Source organism: Coturnix japonica, chromosome 16 (genome assembly GCF_054131305.1).
Source record: "Coturnix japonica strain WE chromosome 16, WE-NBRP24, whole genome shotgun sequence".
In the NCBI taxonomy this organism is placed as follows: Eukaryota; Metazoa; Chordata; class Aves; order Galliformes; family Phasianidae; genus Coturnix; species Coturnix japonica.
In genome coordinates, this window is record NC_140678.1 from 4,150,617 (window position 1) to 4,164,604 (window position 13,988).

A 13,988-nucleotide genomic window follows, 5' to 3' on the forward strand; every position below is an offset into this window, starting at 1 on the left:
CTCCAGACAGCCTGATGAAATGAGTACGTGATGGCCATGGTGCCTGAGGGCGGTGGCTGCTCTGATGCTCGATATTCAAAAAGCCCATAAATCTACACTGGGCCAAAGGATCCCGGTTTTAATATCTCCTACATTGTTGACTGTATTGGAGGCAAAGCGGGACATTGGCTCTCACCCCAAAGAAATAATTGTTCCTAATATTGTCAACCCAGTATCTTTCCTTAGCAGACCTCATGGAGAATCAGTATTACGTGACTGCTTTGAAACAACTGAAGCTGCACGTTGCTGCCGGTCCGTCGGACCTGAAGGATGAACCCTTAGAAGATGCAGAAGTTCCTGGTTTCCCGACAGCTGCAGTTTTGTGAGACAAGGAGGCTGCAAGGCAGGATATGCAGTAACTGTTACTGAGCAGGTAATGGAAGCACTACCATCAGCTGTGGGGACTTCCCCTCAGAAGGCTGGAATAACTGCCTTGACAAGAGCCTTAATTATATCGACCGATGCTAATTATGTCTTTGGGGTGCCACACGCTCATAGTGCCATCTGAAAATGGCAAGGATTGCTCACACACAAGGAAAACAGTATGATGTAAATCTACCAATGGTTATTATACGCTGTAAAGGACATCAGAAAGGCAACACTGTACAGGAAATAGGGAATAAGATGATGGGTCAGGTGGCAGAACAGGCAGTTGAAGAAGGTTTCAGTTCCAGACGGTAAACTTAAAATCTCTGAACCTGAGTCAAAACCTGTAAAATATTCTAAAGAGGACAGGAGTGCAATTAATGATTTAAAAGGGAAGAGAGCAAGCTGAAAGGTGGGTGCATGCCCAGATGGTCGCATTCTTCTGCCCCTTAGTATTTTATGGACACTGGTTATAAGGGAAGGTAAGGGGATACACTGGGCAAATGGACTCTACAAAGTACGATCCCAGTGCCAGGAACAGGGCACAAGTGGGCCTAATGGGAAAGGGTACCTTCCAGGGCAACAGTGGCAAATTGAGTTCTCAGAGCTACCAAGAAAAGGGGGGTATCGCTGTATGTTGGTACCTTTTTTAGTGGCCGGAGGCTTCCCTTGTAGAACTGTTCAGGCACGTGCAGTCATTAAAGTATTTTGACAGGAGATGATTCCAAGATGCTGAGGAACGACTTGGTCTGTCAAGGAAAGTGCTCCATGGAAAGTTAAACATAAAGAAATGACGAGTCGGTCACTAATTTGCTTTGCAGTGTAATTAGTAGCTTTCCAAAAACATAATACTTCCTTGATTGCTGGGTCTGTACACGATTACCAAAGGCAGGGACGGAAGCACCGTGATCTGGGATCCTGTGACTAAATTCATCTGCTCAGTACAGATATAAAAGCGGTCAAAGGGAGTCCATTTACTGAGGGGCAGGTGCCATATTAAACAGTGGCCGCTATGAAGGGAAGTAATAAGACTCTGATTAATGGGCATGAGTATCAAAACGGAAGTAATAGAATGAGCAAGTGTTGTTCGGGTAAAGGCTTTGGGTGGCTGTGGGGAGATGGGAGAGCTCAAACTCCCACCTGGCATAGTGAGGACTATGTGGAGCCAGTATAAAAATGCAAGGTGGGCTAAGAAGGGTGAATAAGCCATTGGTAAGGTGTAATATGGGATGCCATAGCTTTGTGAGAGCTCTTATCGTGGTCTTAAAAGTAGCACCGCTGTGAAGGGCTATAGTGAGCGTCTCTGCAGCTTGAGAAATGCCTGAGAATGCAGGTGCCCTGTGGGCAGTCCAAGAGGAGGTATCCCCTTTATCCAAAGTTGTATTGCAACGTGAAGTAGGCAGGCATAACACTGATTGGGGAATGGCTTTCTCTGGACTATGGGATAAATTACTAGTTGCCAATTTTAGGATGGTTCAAACAGCTTTTCTTAGTTTGCATCACCTTGCTACTCTTGTGTTCGACTTGTGTGGGAAGGTGGTGCTCTTTGTGTCTGTGCCAGGATGCCATAAGGGAATACGAGGTATGGGAGAGGCGTGAGCTAAGAGAAAAGGTGGAGAGCGGGGCTTATTTCAGAACACATCAAGAAAGAATCAAATGATCCAGCAGGTGGAAGTCCTGGTAGGTGAAAGAAAAGGGGGGAACTGAAGGGTGATAGAAGGGCCCCACAGTGAGGGAGAGAAAGAAAGTGTCACAGAAACTGGGACAGGGGAGTGGAAAGATGGTTTCTGTCAAAGTTGTTAGAAGAATGGGGAGTGCAGACAGTGAGTGTGGAAAAACAAGGGGGATGAAGGCCATAAAGATAAGGGTGGAACAGCCCGAGAACAGTGGAGTGATTAGATGTCCACAGGGCAGCTGGAACCATTTTGGAGGGTGCCCCTCCTGCAGGGTTGAAAGTTTACAGCAAGGAAGATGACAAGGCTTAGTGAGGAAGATGATGAGCCTTCATCCCAGCCCGTAATGCTTCCGCCTTTCCTTTCTCTTCCACTCGCAGGGGGTCTGGATTCCCACCTTTGGCTCCTTTGACACCATCTCCAAGGACATCGGTACTGAGGACAGGACAGTGACTCTGTGCTGGCCCGTGTTTCACCTGGCCAGCAACCTCATAGCTATGCACCACCTCAAGGCCCGCAGGGGGTCCCTGCCAGGTAGGAGGGGGGATTAAATCTCTGCTGGCTTCGTGGACAGGGCAAACAGGGCCACCGCCTCCCTTCTCAGAAGCAGACCTCCCCTTCTGGGGAGCCTGTCCAAACGCGGGGCCGTTCTGGATGATGTCCCTTAGAAGCAGTTCTAGGTGGAACAGCAACCGTATCATCAACCCTGTATCTGGTATTTTCTCAGCCCCCAGGAAGGTGGAGCACCTGAAGTACAGCCAGGTAGCTACAGCTGCTTTTGTGAGCTGGCAGACAGCGCAGTCGTGCATCCAAAGCACGGTGTTGCTGCTCTCCGGCCGCCTGCAAAATGGGGAGAACGTGGCCATGGTCCTGAAGGACGTCGGAGTGCTCCTCATTGACGGGCTGACGTTCCAAATGAAGTTCTATTCACAGCATTGCCAACAGGTGAGGCTGGAGGCTGTGGGCTGAGATGTGCGTGGGGGTGACCGAACGAGAGCCCATTCCCTAACGCTAAAGTGTCGCTGCTTGTTTGTGGGCATCTGAGAGTGCTGGGATGGGGACGGCAGGATCCCCCCAGTTCACAGGGCTGGCCCCTCTCCACATCTCAGCCACTCAGGTGGACCTCTCCTGCTCTGTCCTTTCAGTGTTCTGCCACCCATCCGGGCAGTGCCTGAAGCCCCAGAGCAGCCAATGAGCTGCCAGCTGCAGGGCCTGGAGGGAACAGAGAGCCGAGAAGAGCTGGGCCGAACAAGATGCATCAAGTTCCTCGATGAAGAAGGAGGACCAGAGGAAGCCCAGCGTGAGGGTGCGCTGCCCGAGCTGCAGGAAGCCAAGGCCTCATGCAGCCAAGAGCCAGCATCGTCCTCTGGGTCCACGTCCAGCCTATCCACGGAGATCCCAGGCAAACCATCCATGCTGGCGCTTTGGGCATTCGAGTCAGTGAAACTTCTCAGGCAGAGGGCTAAGAAGATCAGCGAAGCGCAGGAGCAACCAAAGTAAATGGCAGCAGCAACATCTTGTGGTGAGACCTGCCTGCCCGAGCAGTCCTCCCACAGCAGATCTAGATTGCTGCCACCCATAACGGAAAAAACAGGGTCTCCCACTGAAAAGGCGGCAGCAGAAACATCTCACGTAGATCCCAGCCTGCCCAAGGAGCCCTCTGTTGTCAGATCTGGGTTGCTGCCACCCATTAAGGAAGGAGCGGGGTCTCCCGCTGAAGAGATGGCAGGAGCGGCTTCTCATGGCGAGACCAGCCATGAGTCCCCCGCCATCACATGCACATTTCTGCCACCCATAAGGAAAGAAACAGGGTCTCCCAGGAGTCAGACTCCAAATACCACAGCCCCACTCCGCAGGAAGGGCACACATTCCCACGCTGATGTGGGTGTGTTGTGCCCAGGACAGTCAGAGCTCCACTAGAGGCTGCAAAACAGCTGCTGAGTCCCACTTATTCCATTGAGACCCATTTGTGTCATTCCTGCATGCCACCTCCTTGAAGAAAATCAAAGGAACAAGGAGACTGAGTGTGGACTCTTCCAAGACCTCTTGCCTCTTTAGGAGCAAAACCCTATAGCTGGAAGTGTTCGAGGCAAGGGGTAAAGAATGGCATGGCTTAGTATTATTGCTATTCTATAGCAACATTATTGCTATACCTATATTATTATAAATCTATATATCTGTATCTATTATATCTATCTATATCTATATCTATTATATATCTATATTAACTATATAATGTTGTATTCTCTTTCTATTCTACAGCACTACATCATAGCTAATATAAACATCTAAATACAAATAAACAATAATCAAAACACAATATGCACGTGTGTCTGTATACATATATATAGCCAGAGTTACTGACTGCACTGCCCTAGAATCAAATTCCCTTACGGTACACATCGAACATCCCGCCTAAGCCCAAGCCCAACCCCAAGCCTACGCCTACGCTATTCCTAACTTCTCCCTTGTTCTGCTTTCCAAGCCCCTGGATTGGCACACTGCTTTTTGGCCTGGCAGGGCACCTGGCAGGCTGGATTTTGGCCTTGGAGGTCTTCCTTTGCAATGTGCTATGGGGAAGGGAAGGGAAGGGGATCCAGTATGTTTAGTGCAGAGTCGGGGAGATTGTGAACCTGAAGTACTCAGCCAATGAGGAACTGGGGGAGAAAGTGATCAGCTTGGAGTAACTGGGCCTAAAAGTTGCAACGCTGCTTTCTGCATGCTCTCCTGCTTGAAGGGGACCTGCCGTTGCAATTGCCAATCAATTGCCATCCTGATAAGTGATCTAGATATTTCTTCACTGGGCACCAGAGGGCAGCACTGGTCATCAGAGCCCCATTATCTGACTCAGTTCTTTCTGGGGTGCCACGTAGCCACAAGAATTTTTTCTTGAGACCTAATATGGTGTTTAGAGGACAGTACTGCATGATGGGATACTGCATATGTTTCAAGCCGCCCAGCGGTTGCCTCCACCGTGGTAAGCACATAATGATCGGGACAGGCTGGATGGCTGGGCTGAACCCATTGGGATGAGGTTCAACAAGACCAAGAGCCGGATCCTGCGCTTTGACCACATCATCCCCAGGCAAATCTTCAGGTGTGGGGCAGAGTGGCTGGAAGGCTGCGTAGAGGACCTGGACCTGGGGGCAGTGATCGATGCTTGGCTGAACTTGAGCCATTGGTGTGCCCAGCAGGCCAAGAAGGCCAACAGCATCCTGGCTTGTATCAGAAACAGCATTGGCAGCAGGAGCGGGGCAGTGATTGTCCCCTTATACTCATCTCTGATGAGGCCGCACCTCCCGTGCTGTGTCCACTTTTGGGCCCCTCACTGCAAGGAAGACATCACAACCTTGGAGCGTGTCCAGAGGAAATGAATGTGGTCATCTGAAGGCTTTGTTGGTTGTCAGAGGGCTCCACTGGTTGTCAGAGATGTTCATTGACCATCAGAAGGCTTCAGTGATCGAGAAGGGGTGTCACTGGTCATCAGAGGGCTTCGTTGGTCATCGGGAGATTGGAGGTGTCTGTGGGAGGGGATATGCGGACTTTGGGTAATGGGGTTGGGGCTCTGACACAAGAGGCATAAAGCAGACCCAAAGGAGGGCCAAGTGTCTGCAATAAGAGAGCGGCTAAAAGGAGGGTGACGTGGTCACACTGTGTCCATGCAGAAGTGGATCAAAGTGTAACAGGTTTGGGAGGAACTGTATGGAGGCGCTGAGAGAGAGCAGAGGGAGGTTATTGGGGCTGCTTGGCAGCATGAGGAGCTCCATCCTTTAGGACTTTGGAGCAGGTGATGCGACAGGGTGGGGAAGGCCACAGGGGTGCAGGACATGGTGTGCATGGCATGGAGCTGGGGAAGGCTCCCGGCACTTTGAGGTGGCCACAGCCAGGCAAGGACAGATCCCAGCTGTCCCTGCTGAGCATGAGAACAAGGACACAGACACGCAGCGTGTAGCTTTGCTGAGGGATTTATTGATCATCATGGGATGTCACTGATTATCAGGGTCTTCACTGGGCACCAGAGGATGTCAGAGGGCAGCACTGGCAAGGAGGAGCCTTGTCCCTGCAGGGTTTGTCCCCAGGGACTCAGGGCAGGAGAAGGACTGGCAGCAGCCAAGAGACCCAGGGCAGGACGTTGAGTCCCCTGGGGACAGAAGCCACAGCCCCTGTCCCACCTTAATGATGAATCTGGGCCATCCATAGGGCCTGCCCCCTCCAGATCCGTTCCTCTGCACAGCTTCATGGAGTGCAAGGGAAGGGCTGGAGGTGACAGTGCCCAGGTCCCCTGGAACAGGCCACAGACAGTCATCAATTAATGCCATCATGACTATGCCATCAATTAATTCCCAGCCCCTGATGCCCGGTCCTCAGGGCTGCGGAGACACCCAGCGTCCCCCAAGTGCCCTGTGGTGCAGGGGCCCATTGTGAGCGCTAGAACAACGTGGCCAAGTCACGGTCCTGTAGCCTGCTCAGCCCCAACTGCCCCCCATTGCCTCCTTCCCCTGCCCATTGCCCACCAATATCAGGAGGGAGCCCAACAGCAGCCCCCGCGGTGTCCCCAAGGCCCATGGAACTGAGAGAACAGCCACACATCCCAGCCCCGTCCTCGCCCCAGGGTCACCCCTCAACTCACAGCTCCAGGAGAGGGAGAAAGCAGAGATGGGTCAGCACTGTCAGGCGGGGCAGGCAGCAGTGCCAGCATCATAATGGGCAGCTGGCCATGATGTCACCACGTTGCCGTGGTGACGTTTGTGACACGGCCACCCTGGAGGGGGGTGAAGGCAGAGCACGGAGGAGGGTCCTGCATCCTGAAGGAGCATCTGGTACAGAGCAGACGCATCTGAAGGATGAGCTCCAGCATGGCCGGTGCCGAGAAGGAGCAACCCGGGATGAGTGAGAACGGCCCCAGGGCGGGCCTTGCCTCTGGACAAACATGCGCTAATACCAAAGGTACACGGGCCCGCAGCCACCACGGGAGCGGTGCTGCAGCCAGTCTTGGGATGGAGATGGCACTTTACATCTGCCACCTCCCTCCTGCCCAGCAGTGGGAGGGGTGCCGGGAAGCGGCAGGTGCAGAGTGTGACCTGCTTTTCCTTTGATCTGCAGAGCGAGTTGCCGTCTGGGATGCGGTGGCCGCCTTGGTACACGAGAGTCTCCTGGTGCACAAGGTGCGTTTGTTGGCTGCCGGGTTCCTCCTCGCCCTGTCCGGCTCAGCCTGGACTTCCTCTGAGTCTTCCCCTGCACACACAGCAGGAAGCTTACCCCGTGTTTCCCTGCTGAGCTGCATTTGGGAGGGAGGGCGAGGGGAAGGAGAGGGCTGTGCAGCCCCAAAGCCGTCCCCGCTGCCCTGGCTTGTGCCTCTGAACAGCAGGAGGGGGCTCCTGAGATCTGTCCCCGCAAAGGACCACCTCCAGCTCTTCCTCCAGCCAGCCCGTAACGTGTCCTCCCTCTCTTCCTCCTCCACTCGCAGGGGGTCTGGATTCCCACCTTCGGCACCTTTGACATCATCTCCAGGGAGATCAGGATGGAGGACGGGACTGTGACCCTGTGCTGGCCCGTGTTTCACCTGGCCAGCAACCTCATAGCTATGCACCACCTCAAGGCCCGCAGGGGGTCCCTGCCAGGTAGGAGGGGGGATTAAACCCTTGCTGGCTTCGTGGACAGGGCAAACAGGGCCACCGCCTCCCTTCTCAGAAGCAGACCTCCCCTTCTGGGGAGCCTGTCCAAACGCGGGGCCAATCTGGATGATGTCCCTTAGAAGCAGTTCTAGGTGGAACAGCAACCGTATCATCAACCCTGTATCTGGTATTTTCTCAGTCGAAAGGAAGGTGGAGCCCCTGCACTGCAGCCAGGTGGCTGCAGCCGCCTCTGTGAGCTGGCAGACAGTGAAGTCGTGCATCCAAAGCACGGTGTCGCTGCTCTCCAGTTGCCTGCAGAATGGGGAGAACGTGGCCATGGTCCTGAAGGATGTCGGAGTGCTCCTTATTGACGGGCTGACTTTCCAAATGAAGTTCTATTATGACTTCCTGGAGAAGCTGTTGGGGAAAGAGAACTTCAGGGGAGCCGTTCGCAAGGTGAGCCGTAGGTTTCTCCATAGCCTGGGCAGTACCATCAGCCTCACTCAGCCCGCACACGGCTCACCAGGACCTGGGCAGCTGCTCGAGCTGTGCAGGTGTGGCGGTGCTGTCAGCTCTCCCTGCCTCGGGCTCCTCGTGTCCCCAGTGCCTCAGCCATGACCAGGACATCCCACAACCTCCCTGTTCCTCCCTTGCAGGCCCCCTCGCTGATGGACATGGGGGTGTCCCGTGTGAAACCAGTGGCTTCCCTGGTGTTCTCAAAATGCCTTGTCGTCTTACCCAAGTGAGTATTTTTCTGCTGCTTGATGCAGCTGCTCAGCTCTCATTCTGTAGCGCTTGTGCCTCGTGTCCGTCAGTGTCCTGCCCAGGAGGATGTGCCAGAGAATCACAGAACGATTGGAGCAGGAAGGAACCCGAAAAGGGCACCCGGTCCCACTGCCCTGCGGACAACAGGGACACCTGCCTCCAAATGAGGTTGCTCTGAGGCTGGTCCAGCCAGGCCTTGAATGCCTATCCAGGCACCCAGCACCTCTCTGGGCAAGACATCCCAGTGCCTCGCCACCCTCCAGCTAAAACCTTCTTCCTCCCATCCCAGCCAGTCTTCCCTCTTTCTGCCTGAAACTGTTTCCCCTCCTCCTATCCCAAGTGACCGTGCTAGTGGCTTTAGAAAGCCTTCATGCGGCATGAAAACGTGCCTGTGAGCAGACAAGCAGAGAGAGCAGCAAGGATTGCTGTTGCACTGCGTCACACCGCTCACTGCCTTCTCCTCGCTTACAGGTTCCAAATGGAGTTGGTCCCCAAACTGCCGCCCCTGATACAGCGCAAGTCCTCCGGGAGCTTGTCTGGGTCACAGAAGTCAACAAAAGAAGAGACTTTGCCACCTCTTACTGGGGCCAAGAAAGGTGAAGTGGCTTCCAGCTCCTTTCCACAGCACGGGCAATCAACTGGTGGTGGGCAGACCCTTGCTGACCTTCATCCCAGGGCTCTCACTTGCATCAAACCTTCCTGCTGGCTCAGCACGGCCTTTTCCCCTTAGGTTGTGGTTGGCCTGTCCAAAAGGAAGGTGCTGGGTGTGACGTACCCCCATCCCTGGCTATGGCAGGAGGATGTGGGGATCTCAGGCCCTGCCCTCCCACAGTGGAAGGACAGGGACCTCAAAAGTCACCCTGCCACCTTCTTGTCACCAGCCAGCTCCTCTTTCCCAAAGCCAGCGTCCCTCCTGCAGCCCAAAACAGAGCTGAACTGCAGAGAGGGGGAGTAGAGACAGAGATGGTTTCAGGGCGGGTTCTGGGAACAGGCCTGAGTGCTGCATGTGAGCGAGCCAAAGGCTTGACGGTGAATCTCCTCTTCCTTCCCAACTGCAGTGAGATTTGACAACACTCCAACATATATTAGACGCCTGAGCACTGCAACTGTTGATGGAGAGCAGTTGCGAAGGATAAAGAACAGACTGCGGAGGGAGAGCATTGCCAACAGGTGAGGCTGGAGGCTGTGGGCTGGGATGTGCGTGGGGGTGACCCAACGAGAGCCCATTCCCTAACGCCAAAGGGTCGCTGCTTGTTTGTGGGCGCCCGAGAGTGCTGGGATGGGGACGCCAGGATCCCCCCAGTTCACAGGGCTGGCCCCTCTCCACATCTCAGCCACTCAGGCGGACCTCTCCCACTCTGTCCTTTCAGTGTTCTGCCACCCATCCGGGCAGTGCCTGAAGCCCCAGAGCAGCCAATGAGCTGCCAGCTGCAGGGCCTGGAGGGAACAGAGAGCCGAGAAGGGCTGGGCCGAACAAGACGCATCAAGTTCCTCGATGAAGAAGGAGGAGCAGAGGAAGCCCAGCGTGAGGGTGCGCTGCCCAAGCTGCAGGAAGCCAAGGCCTCGTGCAGCCAAGAGCCAGCATCGTCCTCTGGGTCCGCGTCCAGCCTATCCTCAGAGACCCCAGGCAAACCATCCACGCTGGCGCTTCGGGCATGCGACTCGGTGAAACTTCTCAGGAAAAGGGCTAAGAAGATCAGCAAAGCGCAGGAGCAACCAAAGGAAATGGCAGCAGCAACATCTTGTGGTGAGACCTGCCTGCCCGAGCAGTCCTCCCACAGCAGATCTAGATTGCTGCCACCCATAACGGAAAAAACAGGGTCTCCCACTGAAAAGGTGGCAGCGGAAACATCTCACGTAGATCCCAGCCTGCCCAAGGAGCCCTCTGTTGTCAGATCTGGGTTGCTGCCACCCATTAAGGCAGGAGCGGGGTCTCCCGCTGAAGAGATGGCAGGAGCGGCTTCTCATGGCGAGACCAGCCATGAGTCCCCCGCCATCACATCCGCATTTCTGCCACCCATAAGGAAAGAAACAGGGTCTCCCAGGAGTCAGTCTCCAAATACCAAAGCCCCACTCCGCAGGAAGGGCACACCCTACCCACGCTGATGTGGGTGTGTTGTGCCCAGGACAGTCAGAGCTCCACTAGAGGCTGCAAAACAGCTGCTGAGTCCCACTTGTGCCATTGAGACCCATTTGTGTCATTCCTGCATGCCACCTCCTTGAAGAAAATCAAAGGAACAAGGAGACTGAGTGTGGACTCTTCCAAGACCCCTTGCCTCTTTAGGAGCAAAACCCTATAGCTGGAAGTGTTCGAGGCAAGGGGTAAAGAATGGCATGGCTTAGTAATATTGCTATTCTATAGCAACATTGTTGCTATACCTATATTATTATAAATCTCTCTATATATCTATATCTATTATATCTATCTATCTATATCAATTATATATCTTTATAATATTGTATTCTCTTGTTATTCTACATCACATCATACTTAATATAAACATCTAAATACAAATAAACAATCAAAACTCAATATGCACATGTGTCTGTATACATATATATAGCCCGAGTTACCGACTGCACTGCCATTTGTGCCGTGTCACAGCCCCCCAGCTCCCACAAAGCGGGGAAGCAGGGGCAGCCGGGCCTGCTGTGCAGATACATAGGCAGGCATACAGATACCTCACATGGCATCGTGGCTCCTCTGCCTTGTTTGGTTCCTGGCAGGTTTGTTTTCAGACAGGCACTCAGCCAAGCCTCTACACCCAGAGCAGCCTTTACATCTGGCAGCCGGTCACAAGTGGTGTCCCCAGGGCTCGGCACTGGGGACGCTCCTAATGAACGCCTTGATCAGGGATCTCGGCCAGGGCATTGAGTGCGCCCTCAGTAAGTTCACAGACAGCACCGAGCTGGGAGGGAGTGCTGATCTGCTGGAGAGGAGAAAGGTGCTGCAGATGCAGCTGGAGAGACTGCATTGGTTCCGTGGTTGGGCTGCAGTTGGACTGCAGGACCTCGAAGCTCTTCCCCAACCTGAGCAATTTTAGGATTCCATGATTCCAAACGCATCACTGATCCAAATGCATTCCATGATCACAGAATCACAGAATCACCCGGGTTGGAAGGGACCTCAAGGATCATGTAGTTCCAACCCCCCTGCCTAGCAGGGCCACCAAACATACACATTTACTAGATCAGGTTGCCCAGGGCCCTGTCCAACCTGGTCTTGAACACCTCCAAGGACGGGGCATCCACAACCTCACTGGGCAGCCTGTTCCAGGACCTAACCACCCTTCTAGTAAAGAACTTTCCCCTAACATCCAACCTAAATCTTCCCTCCTTCAACTTAAAACCATTTCCCCTAGTCCTGCTATCATCAGCCCTTTCGAAGAGTTTACTCCCCTCCTGGGAGTAAGTTCCCTTCAGGTACTGAAAGGCTGCAATGAGGTCACCCCGCAACCTTCTCTTCTCCAGGCTGAACAAACCCAACTCCCTCAGCCTGTCCTCATAGGGGAGGTGCTCCAGCCCCCTGATCATCTTTGTGGCCCTCCTCTGGACCCTTTCCAAAATCTCCATATCTTTTTTGTACTGAGGGCTCCACACCTGGACACAGTACTCCAGATGGGGCCTCACAAGAGCAGAGTAGAGAGGGACGATCACCTCCCTATCCCTGCTGACCACCCCTCTCCTGATGGAGCCCAGGATCCCATTTGCTTTTCGGGCTGCCAGAGCGCACTGCTGGCTCATGTTAAGTTTCTCATCTATCAGGACCCCTAGGTCTTTTTCGGGGAGATTGTGATCCTGAAGTACTCAGCCAATGAGGAACTGGGGGAGAAAGTGATCAGCTTGGAGTAACTGGGCCTAAAAGTTGCAACGCTGCTTTCTGCATGCTCTCCTGCTTGAAGGGGACCTGCCGTTGCCGTTGCAATTGCCAATCAATTGCCATCCTGATAAGTGATCTAGATATTTCTTCACTGGGCACCAGAGGGCAGCACTGGTCATCAGAGCCCCATTATCTGACTCAGTTCTTTCTGGGGTGCCATGTAGCCACAAGAATTTTTTCTTGAGACCTAATATGGTGTTTAGAGGACAGTACTGCATGATGGGATACTGCATATGTTTCAAGCCGCCCAGCGGTTGCCTCCACCGTGGTAAGCACATAATGATCTGGACAGGCTGGATGGCTGGGCTGAACCCATTGGGATGAGGTTCAACAAGACCAAGAGCCGGATCCTGCGCTTTGACCACATCATCCCCAGGCAAATCTTCAGGTGTGGGGCAGATTGGCTGAGGCTCCGCGCGCGGGAGCAGCCGTCATCTTGTGGCTCGGGGCCGCCTGGCTGTTACTTCATTCGGCTGAAGCCGCTGCCGCAGCCAGGGCCGCCCTTCACGGCAGCGCCGCTGCAGCCGCTGCGCGCCGGAGCTGTCCGGGCAGCACCGAGACGGAACCGCGGCACGACGGGAGCGGTGCTGAGGACGGCGGCGCCGGAGGTGTGCGGGAGGTCGGGTCCGGGCCAGGGCGAGGAACCGTGCGCGGCCCGAAGCGGCCCGCCCTGCCCTGCCCTGCCCTCCCCTCCGGCGTGGGATGCGGGGATTTGGAGCGGTTGAAGGACTCGGGGCCTTAACGGCCGCAGCGCTGCTGCCCGCATCCGGGCGGTGCCCCCCCCCCGAGGCGTCCAGCGCTGCTCCCGGTGCCCCCCGGGGCTGAGGTGGGCTGTGGGTGTAGGGGGCAGTGAGGGAGGAGTGGGGGCACTGGGGGAGTTTAGGAGGCTGTGGGAGGACTATGGGGTAATATGGGGCTGTAGGGAGAGTGTAGGGTAATGTGGGGCTGTGGGGGGCAGTGGGATGGATATATAGGTGAATAGTGGGGGATATGGGGTTGTAGTGGGCTGTGTGGGGATACCAAGGGATATGAGGAAATGGGTAGGTGTGAGGGGAATGTGTGGTCTGCCGGTGGCTGTAGGGGGATATGGGGATGTAGGTAGCTGTTGTGGGAATATAGAAAGGTGTGAGGGGGCTGTCAGGAGAGATCTGGGGCTATAGGGAGCACTGAGGATGCTGAAGAGGGATATAGGGCTGTGCGGGGCTTATAGAGGAGGATCTGGGGCTGTAGGGTGCTAGGGGGGCTTCAGGGGTAGATGTAGGTGTATATGGGACTATGGGGAGCTTCCTAGTGGCCACAGGGGGGCTATGGGGTTCTAGAAAGTTGTGTGGAACTAATGAAGTGGTATAGGAGGCTATGGGACAGCGGGGGCTCTGGGGAGGATATAGGGGACTGTAGGGAGCTGGGGGGCTGGGGTGCTCTGTAGGGCTGTGGGGGAGCTCTAAGGTTCTAAGTGGGGCCTGTAGGGTGCTCTGGGTAGGTTATAGGAGGATTATGGGGGATACGTGTTTCTAGGGGGCTGTGGGTGGGCAGTAAGAAGATTCTAGTGGGATACAGGGCTATAGGGGATGTATGGGGCTATAGGGTGGGTTGTAGGGGCATGTGGGGTCAAGAAGGCTCTCCCTCGCTTCCCCATTCCCTTTGCCCCTC

The 13,988-nt window shown here is 54.5% G+C and overlaps 1 protein-coding gene across 1 annotated transcript; it reads left to right on the forward strand.

Annotated features, from left to right (window-relative positions):
* The first annotated feature begins 6,877 nt into the window (after positions 1-6,877).
* LOC146758175 (uncharacterized) lies at positions 6,878-13,063 on the forward strand. Its single transcript, XM_085517268.1, has 10 exons — positions 6,878-7,025; positions 7,182-7,243; positions 7,546-7,699; positions 7,893-8,149; positions 8,350-8,435; positions 8,930-9,054; positions 9,517-9,628; positions 9,829-10,378; positions 12,233-12,306; positions 12,631-13,063. The coding sequence occupies exons 1-10, from the start codon at positions 6,923-6,925 to the stop codon at positions 13,061-13,063; spliced, it is 1,956 nt and encodes a 651-aa protein (XP_085373394.1). The 5' UTR covers positions 6,878-6,922.
* Positions 13,064-13,988: the final 925 nt, after the last annotated feature.